Genomic DNA, 14,975 nt, shown 5'->3' on the forward strand with positions numbered 1-14,975 from the left:
TTAGGAAAAGAGTTGCATTTGGAGCTGTGGGTAAATATTCCTTTGGCTACTGGAAGCCAGTTTGAGATACTCCTCAAAGGAATTTTTTGGTCTGATCTGTAATTATCTTTCCATTTTTGCTGGAACATACCTGCTCTTTAAAAAGTTGTAAATTCGCCGAAACCGGTTTGGCTCAGTGGATAGAGCGTCGGCCTGCGGACTGAAAGGTCCCAGGTTCGATTCCGGTCAAGGGCATGTACCTGGGTTGCGGGCACATCCCCAGTAGGAGATGTGCAGGAGGCAGCTGGTCGATGTTTCTCTCTCATCGATGTTTCTAACTCTCTATCTCTCTCCCTTCCTCTCTGTAAAAAATCAATAAAATATATTTAAAAAAAAAAAATTAGTAAACCCAAAAGTTAAAAAAAAATAAATAAATAAAAAGTTGTAAATTTGAAGACAAAACTTGGTGGATTTGTTTCATATGGTTTCTTTTGTATGCTGCTTCCCTCTGCCATAATTAATCTTTGTCCTCACCTGAGGATATATTCTTATTGATTTTTAGAGAGGTGAGGGGGGATAGAGAGAGAGAGAGAGAGAGAAAGAGAGAGAGGAGAGAGAGAAAGGGAGGGAGGGAAGGAGGGAGGGTGGGAATGAAACATTGATCCATTGCTTCCCATATGTGTGCCCTGACTGGGAATGGAACCCACAACCTTTTGGTGTACCGGATGATGCTCCAGCCAACTGAGCCACCCGGCCAGGGCTGATTAATCATTTTTATAGCACCATTACATGTTCTCCAGAGAGCTCAAGGTACTCTGTGCATTTATCCATTGGGAGAGAGAATTGTTTAAGTAAATAAATTGCAAGATAGAAAGATTAAGCTCTGTCAGGATTACATGACAGTAGAGCCAGTACTTTATAATTAATCCTCACAGTTTCTTCATTTTGCTTCCACATGGCAACCTTTATATTTGCCTGACCCTTTTGAAAATCCAAATTGCTGAGGAAATAAGATAGTCCTGTGAAAAGGAGCAGCTACTTTTCCCTGTCAGAAACCCAATTAACACCATCTCTTCTCCATTGCTAGTGGGTTCCTGAAACCCTTGATATGTTTTCTGCCTAGTGTTTTTGAGGGTGTGTGTGTTTTCCCTAATGACATTCCTTTTTAATGACCTCTGTACATTATTCTTTTAATGGAAGACTGCAGAGATTTTTCAAAGCAAGTACAATCTCTCCACTTTGCCTAGAGCAGGTCTTGGCTGAGGGGATGCTAAAAATCATTTCTTTACAAAAAACTGGTTGTCATGATTATATTTCTTTCAGTTTCCATAGCAACAGAAATGAGCAAAAGCTTAGATTAAAAACAAAAGCTAAAGCCCAGTTCTTTCCTTTCATGTCTTTCCTTTTCTGTAAATTTACTAATCTTTATGATGTCACATTTGACTGGTTGGATACTGAGATCTGGGAAGAAGATTCATAGTGCTACCCTTAAGGTGGGACAGATTATGGCTAAAAGCCAGAATCTTCTGGGTAAAACTGAAATTTCATAGTATTTCCTCAGAGCTAGAAGCCCTGCTAAGGATCCCCTTTTTTTGGTGGTACAACCAGACGAATAATTTAGATATTTTTTTCCAGATTTAAAAACCACTATGGTTTGGCTCAGTGGATAGAGCATTGGCCTGCGGACTGAGGGGTCCTGGGTTTGATTCCGGTTAAGGGCACATGCCCAGGTTGCGGGCTCGATCCCCAGTAGGGGGTGTGCAGGAGGCAGCCGATCAGTGATTCTCTCTCATCATTGATGTTTCTGTCTCTCTCTCCCTCTCCCTTCCTCTCTGAAATCAATAAAATATATATTTTTTAAAAAACCACACCGCTATCTTCAGCATGATCACTTTGTAAGTTATATAAATGTCTAATCATGGAGTTGTACATCTGAAACTAACATATTATATGCTAACTCTAAAGAAAAAAAAATATATAAAACAGCTCTATCTTCATAAGAATCTCCTCTCCTAATTTACTTCAGATAAGGGAAGAAGAATGCTGTTTCGTTTGGATTGCTTCTGTGCTAGAAAACTGGCTTGTCATTCTGTGTGCATTTTTATTTATTTTGTTTAATCATCAAAAGATATTTTTCCATTGAATTTTAGAAAGAGTGGAAGGGAGGGGGAGAGACAGAGAAATATTGACATGAGAGAGACATATCAATTGGTTGCCTCCCACATGTGCCCTGACCAGGGTCTGGGATCATGCCTGCAACCGAGGTACGTGCCCTTGACCAATGAACCCAGGACCCTTCCATCTGAGGGCCAGTGCTTGATCCACTGAGCCAGACTGGTCAGGGCTACTGTGTGCATTTTAAACACTGGATTTTAAGTGACACTTTTCTGGAATCTAGGAGATAGATTCTGATCTTAAGGTCTTTTCTGTCCACTGTTTTGTGATTCATCTTCCACTCATTCCCTGCTCCCAGGTGATATGGAATATGTATTTATGAATGAAAGATGGGAAGATGTGGATAGTATTGTCTGTTTAATGTTAGGTTATCATATTGGATTCCAGCTAACCTGAGAACTACCTGAGGAACAATACTTCCATATACCTTTAACTTATACTTCTTGAGGAACACCAGAAAAATGACTTCACTACATTTTTTTTTCCATCTCCAAAGTAGCATTTAGTAAATATATGGGTAGGGGGTTTTTGTCTTATGTTCAAAACAAACATTACTCTCTCTGCTGTCATTTGCCATGACCATCTGTATCTTTGGGAGAATATAACTTTTATGCTTTTCTACTCTTAAAGGAAGCTGGTGGTGACAAAAGAGAAAGAGAAGAAAGTGGGGCTGTATACAATCTATGTAAATCCTGCCAATACTCACCATTTTGCAGTGGGTGGACGAGATCAGTTTGTAAGGTGAGTCTGTGGCTTTTCTGTGTCTTTGAAAAGAGTTTGAGCCTCTGATGCATTTTGTACTATCAGGTGTCCCTATGGAAAGGTATGAATTGCCTAGGAATCCATTAGCCACCATCTTGAGTTTTTTACTCTCTTCCAAAAGAGTTTAGCTCCTGGTGGGTATTCTGCTCCCTAATGTGACAGTCTCTGAGGGATGGTTTACCATAGGAATAATCAAGTTTTAAAGAACTTGGATGAATTGACCAAGGTTCCCACGTAGCAGTTAAGGCATAATCCCAAGTGTTGTATTAGTAAATAACCCCCACCATTTTCATATATAAGTTAACATGCACTAGAAGTTTGAATGCTGGTTTATGATACAGAAATGATTTGACTTCGGAGTACTTGGTGTGAACTCAGAACTTTTTGGCTTCCATTGTCTTGAACCATTTTTCTTTGTAGTGATATTTTTGTTACTGTGAATATCTGTTGTAACACTGGCTATTAAGGTAGGTATATATCCTAAGGAAAATGGACTTCATGGATTCAATCCCCAGGTATATTAATTAGTTCCCTTCTGGCCCTTAGCCATAAACTGTACTCCATCCCTATCCAATTGGCCTATTTTAACTCTATATTTCTTTTGTTGCTGAGGGATTATCAGTTTGAAAAGGAGGAGGAGAAGGGATCCCTAGAGAATTGAGTGACTTTGTTTTCCTTTCCTGATGGTGGATGAAAATCATTATCTTCTTTCAATGAGATCACATTTTGTAACTATATTCTGAAATTAATATTATTTATAGGAAAGGGGAAGAAAGGTAATAAGGCTTTCCCCATGAAGAAGGAGGACAAAGAGTGTTAGATACCAAGGAACATGGAATAGCTCACACAACCAAATATTAAACATTTTTTACTAATTTACTGACTTGCTGAAGTTTATGATGGCTTAGTGACATTTGAGAGCTGTGTTTAGACTTAATATAGAAAGAAAACAATTTGATTAGCAGGTAATATACATTTGCTGAAGAGTAGTAATTGGTAATACAACAATCTCCTCTTTTTTATTTTAATTTTTGTATTTATTGATTTGAAAGGGGGGGGGGAGAGAGAGAGAGAGAGAGAGAGAGAGAAACATAGATTTGTTTTTCCATTTATTTATGCATTCATTGGTTGAATCTTGTATGTACCCGACAAGGGATCAAACCCGCAACCTTGGCATATTGGGATGACGCTCTAACCAACTGAACTACCCGGCCAGGGCCTTATTCCTTTTTTCTTTCTCTGGTTCATTTAGCAAACATTTCCTGGATATTTTCTTTTTGCAGGATATTAAGCAAGAGATTGTTGAGAATATAAGCATATATTGATTCATTTATCTATCATTTACTGAATACCTGCCGTGTGCTAGATACATACTTAGACAGTCTCTGCCTTCAGAAAGGATTCTGAAGAAACCTATGTAAGGATTACAAATATGAACTAATATACCCAGTATTACTCATCTAGTAAGTGGCAGAGTTAGTATTTGAACTCAGATCAGACTCCTTAAATGTAGTAAAAACCATTCCACTGAGGAAGCATTAAAGACAAATGGGGAATTAGTATTTCAGGTAGAGAGGACAGTATGTTTAGAGATAACAAGATGTGACATGGTATGTTCAAGGAAGCGTCGTCTTTGTTTGTTGTTTTGTATAATGTATGGGATCTTTGAGAAGTAGTAGGCAGCCATACTAAGGAGTTTAGACTTTTTTTTTAGTAGAAAGCACAAAACCACTAAAGATAATTAAGCAGGAAATTTATATAAAATTTTGCATTTTAGCCGAAACCGGTTTGGCTCAGTGGATAGAGCGTCGGCCTGCGGACTGAAAGGTCCCAGGTTCGATTCCGGTCAAGGGCATGTACCTGGGTTGCGGGCACATCCCCAGTGGGAGATGTGCAGGAGGCAGCTGATCGATGTCTCTCTCTCATCGATGTTTCTAACTCTCTATCCCTCTCCCTTCCTCTCTGTAAAAAATCAATAAAATATATTTTAAAAAAAAATAAAATTTTGCATTTTAGACATAATTCCAAACTGGAGACAGTATAAGCAAGGAAATTGGTTTAGAAGGATTCTACATATCACGTAGGCAAAATTTGATTAAGGGTGGAGAAAGTAGATATAGTTAAGAAATTCACCCAGGGAATCTAATTGACAGGAAGGAAATTAGTTCTATATGAGAGAAAGTACTTGATTTCTAGCTTGGTCACTTAAATTCAGGATAATGCCATTAACAGATTTAGGGGAAAGGGTAAGTTTAGAATGAGTTTAATTTTAGAAGAAAGAATGAGTTTACTCTTGGGCATCTCACTATAACTTCAGTTGGCACATAGATATAAATCTGGATCTCAGAATAAGTTTGGGTTGGAGATTCAGGTTTATGAGACGTGTTCGTAGAAGATAGTGAAAGCATTGATAATGGAATTTGATCACTAATGGAAAGTATTGATCAGACTTCTCTCCCCCACCTCACTTTGAATCTCTGGCCTCTTTGAGAATATACGGAGAACTATGATCCCTTCTCCCTGGAAAATAAACATAAGTACAGTTTCTGGATGTTCACATACTACTAAGATGCTAGGTTAAAATTTCCTTATATAGAGTCAGGGAACTTAAGACTAAACCTCTGTGGAAGGTCAATATTTAAGGGATAGACAAAGAAAGACAGGCCCATGAACAACATTGAGGAGTGGTTGGACATCAAGGAAAGAATGTATTTTAGGTGAAGGAGTAATGAACATGTCAGGACAAGAGAGGAAGGCCTGAAAAGTATCCGGTTGGCATTGGCAATTTGGTTACTGATGACTTTAGCCAGAGGAGCTCAGTGGTGAGTTGAGGGCCAAAGCTAGGTGGGAATGGTTTGAGAAGTGAATAGGAAGTGAGGAAGTGAAAATATTGAATGTAGATTACTCTTTTCATAATTTGACTCCAAGGAAAGGACAATCAGTAGAAGGAGAATTTTTAGAAAATGGACAGACAGTGATGAGGAAGAGGCTAAGAATGGAGTAATCACCAGAGTTATTGGAGGAACGAGATTAAGAGCAGCTGTGGAGGCTCTGAGATTGAAGGAGAATGATGGGTGTGGACATTGGAGCTTTGTGTGTGTGTGTGTGTTTTAAGTATATTTTTATTGATTTCAGAGAGGAAGGGAGAGGGAGAGAGAGACAGAAACATCAATGATGAGAGAAAATCATCACCTCCCTCCCTGCCAATGGGGATCAAGCCCTCAACCCAGGCATGTGCCCCTGATCTGAATCAAACCTGGACCCTTCAGTCCGCAGGCCAACGCTCTATCCACGGAGCCAAACCGGCTAGGGCTAGGGTGTATTTTCAGCACCTAGCATAATACTTGGGATGTGATCTTGTTCTTCACTGTATTTTCAGCACCTAGCATAATACTTGGGATGTGATTTGTGTCATAAACATTTGAATGAATGATTAAAGTTTGAATTGGAGAGATTAGGGAAGGTGAAGATAGTTTGGTGCTTGATGGGAATGAAGGAAGGAGAGAGTAAGTTTTTGACATTTTCATTGCTTCTCCCACCATAGGATTTATGACCAGAGGAAAATTGATGAGAATGAAAACAATGGAGTACTCAAGAAATTCTGTCCTCATCACCTGGTAAGAGTCATGAAGGCCAGTGGCTCTAGGCTTCCCTGACTCGACCCCAAGGCTACTCCCAAACTTACTGGTATAGTGGGAAGAGCTTGGACTTTTGAATCAGACACCTGGATTTGAATCCTGGCTCCACCACTTACCAGCTTGTGATCTTGGGCAGTCACCTCACCTCTGTTGGTCAGTTTTCTTACTGACAACATAGACGTAAATGCCTTGTGCCATGATGGTAAGGCTCATTGGACAACGAATATATAAAGTGGCTAGCACACAGAAGATAGCCAACAGAAAGTCCTCTCCCCCAGAGATGGTTACATCTCATCGGTTGTAGTCCTCTCTCTGTCTCTTTCTCTCAATCTCTGGGAGACCATTAGGGGAGTTTGAAGGAAAACCTTTTTCCTGAAGATGGTATAACAAATGGGGGGTGGGGGTAGGGCATCAGTCAGTATCTGCTCCTTATTGCAGGTGAACAGTGAGTCCAAAGCAAACATCACCTGTCTTGTGTACAGCCACGACGGCACAGGTACGTGAGCAGGGCCCAGCTCCTAGGCTGGCATGCCCCCTCTGTCTAGGAAGCTGCTGAACAATGAGGCATGTGCCCTGTAGTGCTCACCACTGTGCTAGAGCTCCAAGTAGTTGCTGATGGTGAGCACACAGTGGGAGGATGCAGCAGATGACCCTTGGAGATGCCAGGTACACTTGTGGAATGCTGCAGATGAGATTTGACAGGGCCTGTCCTGAAGTCCAGACCACATGCCTGAGCAGGTGCTTAAGACTTGACTTGTTCCTGAGTTAATGGGTGTGATCTTGAGCATTCTGCTACCTCTGTGTGGCAGCATGTTCCCAGTCTGCTTGAGACAGCTGACTTGCCTGCTGTTCCAACTGAGTAAGATGGGTGTTAATATACATGGGTGTTAGGAGGGGGCACTACTGGCAAGAAGCCCCACCCCTACCCCCAGCTCCCGATCCCAACTTTTTTTTCAGCCTTTGCCTTCACTGCTGTGTGCTTGTTCTTGGCAGAGCTCCTGGCCAGTTACAACGATGAAGACATTTATCTCTTCAACTCCTCTCACAGTGATGGGGCCCAGTATGTTAAGAGATATAAGGGCCACAGAAATAACGCCACAGGTGAGGCTGTCTTTCTAGGTTTTTGTAGCCAAGTCTGCTGGCTTGGAGAACCAGTGTTTCATTTGGGTTATGCAAATAGGAACTACCTATAGGAGTAGACTGCCTGCCACTGAGGGCTGTGGGAGAGGATCCCTAATTGGGCTGGAGTTGTCGCGGGCCTACTTTGCTAGAGGAGAGAGGGTTTGGGGGCATCTCTCATCGCTGCAATTATTTGGTTTGAGCATAAGGAGACTGGACTATTTTTCTTATGGTTTCAGTTAACCTCAGGATTCAAAGGCTTGTTAAGGAAGTCTGGGAAAGCCCTCCTCAGTCAGTGGTACTGGATTGCCTAAAAGAGGGTGACTCTGTACTTCTAGAGTGGAGGAGGAGGAAGTGATTCTTTTGAATGAGGCAGAGGAGGAGGAATGGTGTAGTACCTCGCCCAAGTTTGTAATAGAGTTTGTCCTTTTTTGTTCTGTCTTGTTCTTTGCTGCACAGTGGAGTCATGTGATAGTCTTTTAAAAGTACCGGTGCCTGGCTCCCAACCCCAGGCATTCTGATGCAATTGGTAAGGGATGTGACCCGATTGGGATGTTAAAAGCCCTTTACATGATTCTAATGTACAGGAAAATTGGGGAATCACTGCTCTTCGTTATTGTTACTATGCCTAACAGATATCTGTCATAATTTTGATTTGGAGAGAGCAGTTAGTTTTCCTTTTTCTCTTGAGCTGGTGAGAAGAGATGGAAAACCTGTACTTGGATCTTAGTCCATGGCCAGACAGAGGGAGGGCCAGTCCCATTTCTGGTAAAGACTGGCGTCGTAGTTGGGACTCCTGGCTTCTTTCACTAACTTGAGAGAGTGGAGCCCCGTTGTGCAGAGGCATGGTAACAAGCACAGTTAGATGCTGCTTTAGGCAGTAGTGATGTGTACCTCCATCAGTCTCAGGTCAGCTGATGAAAGGAAGTGTTGACAAGGTACCAATGAAGTATACACCCCAAGAAAATCCTAGGGCCTAGGACAGAGCTGTCTAGGAGTAGGCAGAGCTGGGGTGATTCAGATTGGGACAGTAAGGCATTAGTGAGGCCTGTGGTTGCTTGAAAGGGTGTGGAATGATGAGACTTAGACTATTGCTAGGGACTGCCAACTCCTCAGCCCTTGGGTCTCTTTGGGACAATAGAAATAGTCTCAGGGACTGGCATGATTCTTGTTATGACTATTATACATATGTATTCCCTTGATAGTTCTGTGAAAATGAAAGGCACTCTTTGGCTCTTAGCTGTTTTAGAGTTTGTGACTAAATTCCTTCTGAGGTAAATATGTATAGGCCTGATGCCAACCGTCATGTGGTTTATTCCCTCATTTATCATTTCAGTTAAAGGCGTCAATTTCTATGGCCCCAAGAGTGAGTTTGTGGTGAGCGGTAGTGACTGCGGGCATATCTTCCTCTGGGAGAAATCATCCTGCCAGATCATTCAGTTCATGGAGGGGGACAAGGGAGGCGTGGTGAGTATGATGTGCTGGTGGGCTCCCTACTCTCTCCAGTCATTAAGGTAGGTTTTGGCAGGGCCTCTGAATTCTCACTGTGACGACATGATACCATGTCTTAGAGGGCTGGCCAGCTAAAAGACAGTGTGGTCTGGGAGAGCTGAGATTTTGATAGGGTATTTTCTTGCTTTTCCTATCTTTTGCCCCTGTAAGACATGGCTTATTGAAAAGAGAAATGGATCTTAGGGAAGAACCTCTGGCCTGAGTGAGGTATCTCTAGGCATGGACCTTTTGCAAAAGGAAAGCATGAAAGTTGAGTGGGTACCTTCCTATATAATGCCAAAGAGGTCTCTATGTCTCATCCCTTACCAGGAGCTAAGTAGTGATCTTAGCTAGATTCTGGATCAGTGGATATAAGTTGGAAGGAGCATTTTTCAGATAATTGGGAAAATCAGAAAAAAGGTCTGTATATTAGATAAATAGCATTCAGTGTTAAATTTATTTGATGTGGTGATAGCATTCTATTTATAATATCCTTGTACTTAGGAGATACATATTAAGTATTTAAGTGTGAAGTGTCATGCTTATATTCAAATGGCTACAAACACACAACATATGTGAGAGAACAAATATGGTCAAAAAAATTTTTTTTAAATAATGACTGGGCAGCCTGCTTTACAAACCATGATCACATCAGTCTGCTTGTCCTTTGACTTCTCCAGACAACCTCCATAGAGATAGGGCACAAAGGAAGCATGAGGATCCTGAGTTGGGGAGTGAAGCGTGGTCAGCTTAAGATGTATCTGGCTAACCATATATATTTTTTTCTTTTTTAAGACCCAGAGTCACAAAGAAGTTGAATAGCTTTCTATTGTAAGGTTTTTGGACTGCAGAAGATATGAGCGAGACTGTTTGGGAGACTACATTATACTGGTTACCCAAGATAGTCTGGTTAAGAGCCTCTAAGGAATGGCTGGTCAGCTTAGTCTCTCTTCCTTTTCATCCTTCTGAGCTGTGGAGAGCTGCAAAGAGCCCAGCCATCCTTTGATGAGGTTTACCCAGAGAGTGGTGTTATAATTTAGAATAGTTTCTTGCAATCGGGACCCCATTCCTCTGTGTGTTTCTTGCCCTGGTGTGAGGCTATTTGAGATTTTCTTCTGGTTTCCTGTAAATTTTTTGGACCTAGAACCAGTAGATATTCAAGACTTCTATGGCCTGAGTATAAGTGAAGAGGAATCTAGAACTTGAAGGAGTGTCTGTTGCCTGCTTCATTTTCTTTATTTTTTAAAAATATATTTTTATTGATTTCAGAGAGGAAGGGAGAGAGAGAGAGAGATAGAAACATCAGTGATGAGAAAATCATCGATTGGCTGCCTCCTGCACGCCCCCACTGGGAATTGAGCTCGCAACCCAGGCATGTGCCCTTGACTGGAATCGAACCCGGGACCCTTCAGTCCCCAGGTCGGCGCTCCATCCACTGAGCCAAACCTGCTAGGCCGCCTGCTTTATTTTCTACTCTTAAGTCCTCATCTCTCATCTGCAATGAACAAACCCAAAATAATGGAGTCTTAATGAGAATTCTATAACAGGCATGTAGTCAGAAGGAAGTCAAAAGGGGCCAGTGAATCCTTTCTTGATTATAAATTGTCTTGAATTCCGTTCCAGAGATGCAGAGCTGCGCTAGCCAGTGAATCCTTTCTTGATTATAAATTGTTGTCTTGAATTCCGTTCCAGAGATGCAGAGCTGCGCTTGTCTATTCTCCAAAATCACTTCTCAGGCCAATTTGCTTTCAGCTCAGCCACTCTTAGGGTTTGATGATTAATCTAGGTGCCCAGATGAAGAGGGTAATTGCTTGTGTTTGGGTGGTCATGTGAGGGACTAGACCTACAGTGTGTTTCCTGGCTTATTCTCACCTCTGCAAGCTGAATGATTCATATGGTTCTCACTTGGCTTCCTCTGTTTTTTTTTTTTGTCTTAAACTCCCAGCAGTGGGGTCACCAGGCACCAGCCTCAATGCAGACTGATAGCAGGTCTGTATTGTCAAGTAGAATATTAGAACCAGAAGGGATCTTAGAAATGATCGTCCACATTTGCCTAGGTCTCTTGACTCTGTTTTTGCCTCAAACTCTAGTCCTTGCTTTGTTCCCATTCAAGGACAAGGGTTGGGGGTGATGTCAAAGGACAACTAAGGCCAGAGCTCCTTTCTCTGCTCAGGCATTATTGACCAGATAAGTCTTGGCATTCAGGCAAGGTCTGGTGAAGTGCTCAGGTATCCTGGTCCAGAAACTATTGGCTCCTTCAGCAGGCTCCAGCTTGAGTACTGTAGTGTAATTTATCTGTTATTTCTTTTGCCATTGGCTTTGTCCTTAGTCTTAAGTTCCAAGGAATTTCTCAAGAACCCTGTGCTTTTTAAATTTACTGACTTGTTCAAGCAGAGCCAGGTCAGAGTAGAGGGACTTACAAGGTAAGATCAGTGAATTCAAGGTTTGTGTATAAGCTGTCATTTAGCTTTTGGTAATGTTCCTGGGCATTGGAGTTTCTATCTAGTGCCTCCTCATGTTCTAGATGCTGGAACCTCTTACACACTAGCTGAAGGAGCCCAAATAGAAAGTGCAGTGTGCTGATACACGGAGTGCAAAGAAGGGAAATGGGTTTCTACTTTACTCTTAGGCTCTTTACTGAGCATTTTTTTTATTTGTAAATATAAAACAAAAGAAGATTAGAAGTCTGTATGTCAGTTTTATTTTCCATGCTGGCCCCAGCTTACCCTCATCTGTTCTGCAAGGTCAGATGAGGCAGAGGAGGTTGGTCCAGAGAACAGAGAGAGACTTTTTTTTTTTTAATATATTTTATTGATATTTTACAGAGAGGAAGGGAGAGGGATAGGAGAGCCAGAAACATCGATGAGAGAGAAACATCAATCAGCCACCTCCTGCACGCCCCCCACTGGGGATGTGCTCACAACCAAGGTACATGGCCTTGACCGGAATCGAACCTGGGACCCTTGAGTCCGCAGGCCAACGCTCTATCCACTGAGCCAAACCGGTTCTGGCCAGAGAGAGACTTTTTGCCAGGGGTTGACTTCTTGGACTATAGGGTGGCTGCAAGCCTGGGTGGGGTGAGAGGAGTCATGGCTAGGACCACACACACCTTCATTCTTGGTGCCTTTCCTGTCTAGTCTTCACCTGACTAAAAGGCTGAAAATGTTTTAGCAGCTACATCTGCACCAGCACTTCTAATGGGCATGGGAGCTGCCCTGCTGTTGTTCGGAAGGCTGAAGTTTCCAAGTCAGACAGCAGGGGGCAGGGGGGCCTTGGACAGGAGGAAGCTGCCTAAGCCAGAGGCCTGTCTGCCTGCCCTAGTTTATTTCTCCTGCTCAATGAGTACAACTAGAGGGTGGTTGAGATTGAGGCTATGGCTGCCCTAAGAAGCTGCTCTGGTATCCTCGGCCACCCTAGAGCTAGCCCTCCTGTGTTTTTAGGGCAGGTATCAGGATGCTGTCCCCTGAAATGTGCAGGGTTCCCAAGCAGACATGAATGTACCTCCATTACCCCACCACTCCCCACCTCAGCCTCTTCCTAGCCTATGCCTTCCTCCAGTTCGAGTAAACGGTGCCACATCTTTGACTGTTCTCTGCTGCTTTCTTCATTGTTTTTAAATTTGCCACTTGGTGAAAGCCCCTGAGATGATTTTTTCCAGTCTTGGGTGAGTTGGAGCTGTGGAATGTATAGTGAATGAAATTATCTGGACCTCATTGCCTTTTTTTGAAGCCAGCATTAAGCGTGGCCAGTCACTTGCCCACCTCTAGGGCTATTTCTGGGGATGAGGCCACCCCTGCCTATACATAGGAAATGAGAAATGGGCCTGGTCTTTTACCCAGTCTGTGCCAGAGTTTCTTACCTCCAGGGCTCTGGCTTAGCCTCATAATGGGTGAGCCTGCCTTTCCAGTAGCTACTCAGCCTTGCTCAGGGATAGTGATTTGGCTCAAGGTGAGTAGTGGTTTTGAAACCATATTCCTCCATACCCCTGAGCCTGAGCTTTCCTCTCCTCCTGACTAGGTAAACTGTCTTGAGCCCCACCCTCACTTGCCTGTGCTGGCAACCAGCGGCCTGGACCATGATGTCAAGATCTGGGCACCCACAGCTGAAGCTTCTACTGAGCTTATAGGGCTAAAGGATGTAAGTAGCTGATTGCAAAAGTTCTTCGTTGTCATAGGAAGGAATAATTTGCTGCCCAGTTATTCAAAAGCACTGCTCTAACCCCTCTCCCCCGCGTGTCTGTCCCTGCCTCTCTAGGAACAGTCCCAGTCTGGCGCGAAGCTTTGAAGTGCCTCTGGCTCGTGCTAGAGTGGGGGCAGGGGACATTTTTTAGGAAGAATCATTCTATTTAAAGTCTCCACCTTGTCAGTGGATGGACCTGGGCACCCTTTCCTAATCTAATCTAGCTCTACTTCAGCTTCACGGCTCTAAGGGAAGTCTTTATTGGCTAGAACACCAGCCTTTTCTGATCAGGTCCAGGGTCCCCATTCATTACATACTCCCATGTCCCTAACCCTTTTTTGCTCCAGGTGATTAAGAAGAACAAGCGGGAACGGGATGAAGATAGCTTGCACCACACTGACCTGTTTGATAGCCACATGCTCTGGTTCCTCATGCATCACCTGAGACAGAGACGCCATCACCGGGTAAGCTGGAGTGGGAAGGGAGCTCCCAGGTTCTAGTGCACACTTCCTCGCTGCTTTAAAGCGGAACCGGGTGGTCTTGGTTGGGCTTCTATTCACTGTCCCGCATTCCCATCAGAGCCCTGCCGTGGCCTTGGGAGAGCCACTGGCAAAAATGGGTGGCATCTGCTTTTTGTTCTCCATTGCCATTCATGCACAGTGATGTCTTAAAAAAGACAAGGTCATGAGGGTGGGGAAGGAGTTGAGAAGGAATAAGTCTCAGGGAGACCCTACTGTTTTTCTTCTCATGCCAGAAGAGGCCTAGGGTAGGGTAAACTATGGCATTTGGCTTATTGCCTGCTTTTGTAAATAAAGTTTTATTGGAACACAGCTATACCCATTCATTTATGTATTGTCTGTGGCTACTTGCACACTACAACAGCAGAGTTGCATAGTTATAACAGCTATATGGCCCAAGAGTCTAAAATACTTACTGTCTGGCCCTTTAAGAAAAATTCTGCTGACCCCTGGCCTAGAGTATCTGAATTATATAGCTAAGATCTAACAGGTTTGTCGTTCAGGAAAGTTACTGACAAGCCTTTCCCATTCTACAGCGCTGGCGAGATCCTGGGGTCGGGGCCACAGATGCAGACTCTGATGAGTCTCCCAGTTCCTCAGATACATCGGACGAGGAGGAGGGCCCTGACCGGGTGCAGTGCATGCCGTCCTGAGGCCTCGTACCCAGGAGGGGCGGGCTGGGGCTGCCAACCTGATCCTGCCTGGGAGCCCTTTCCTGTCCTTACATTCAGCTGAAACGCACTTTGGACTTTTTGCTTTAGATAAAAGAAAGAATCCCAGGAGGACAAACCAGAGAGGAGTGAACCTACAGAGTACCTAGGAGTGGGGTTGAGCCCTGGAAGGGGTTCCATGGAAAGACTCGGTAGAAATGGCCTCTCCCCAAAGCCTTTTGGGGGAGTAGGAAAGGGAGCCTATTTTGTTACCTGGTTTGGGATAAGGAGTGGGGTTTCCTTTTCTTTAATCTCCCTTGTTTCTTGGGTGGGGGTTTGGGGATATAACTGGCTGTTCAGTACCAAGGAGCCAGAGTCGGGGTGGTAGAAGTTCCACTCTCTCTTTGGTTTAGGTTTTTGACCTTTTTTTCCTTTATTGTTAAAAAACCTATGACAGTTATATT

At 43.3% G+C, this 14,975-nt stretch overlaps 1 protein-coding gene across 6 annotated transcripts in view; it reads left to right on the top strand.

Annotated features, from left to right (window-relative positions):
- The window catches only part of DCAF8 (DDB1 and CUL4 associated factor 8), a 53,010-nt gene extending 38,041 nt beyond the window's left edge, over positions 1–14,969 (top strand). For all 6 annotated transcript variants that reach the window (XM_014547454.1, XM_014547458.1, XM_014547453.1 and 3 more), the window contains 8 exons: positions 2,785–2,895; positions 6,461–6,533; positions 6,993–7,050; positions 7,548–7,655; positions 9,010–9,140; positions 13,182–13,301; positions 13,691–13,807; positions 14,398–14,969. In XM_014547454.1, the coding sequence (XP_014402940.1) occupies positions 2,785–2,895; positions 6,461–6,533; positions 6,993–7,050; positions 7,548–7,655; positions 9,010–9,140; positions 13,182–13,301; positions 13,691–13,807; positions 14,398–14,514 (835 nt within the window). In that variant the 3' untranslated portion in view covers positions 14,515–14,969. The remainder of the gene's footprint in view (positions 1–2,784; positions 2,896–6,460; positions 6,534–6,992; positions 7,051–7,547; positions 7,656–9,009; positions 9,141–13,181; positions 13,302–13,690; positions 13,808–14,397) is intronic.
- Positions 14,970–14,975: the final 6 nt, after the last annotated feature.

This window comes from Myotis brandtii, unplaced genomic scaffold (assembly GCF_000412655.1).
Source record: "Myotis brandtii unplaced genomic scaffold, ASM41265v1 scaffold1120, whole genome shotgun sequence".
Taxonomy (NCBI): Eukaryota; Metazoa; Chordata; class Mammalia; order Chiroptera; family Vespertilionidae; genus Myotis; species Myotis brandtii.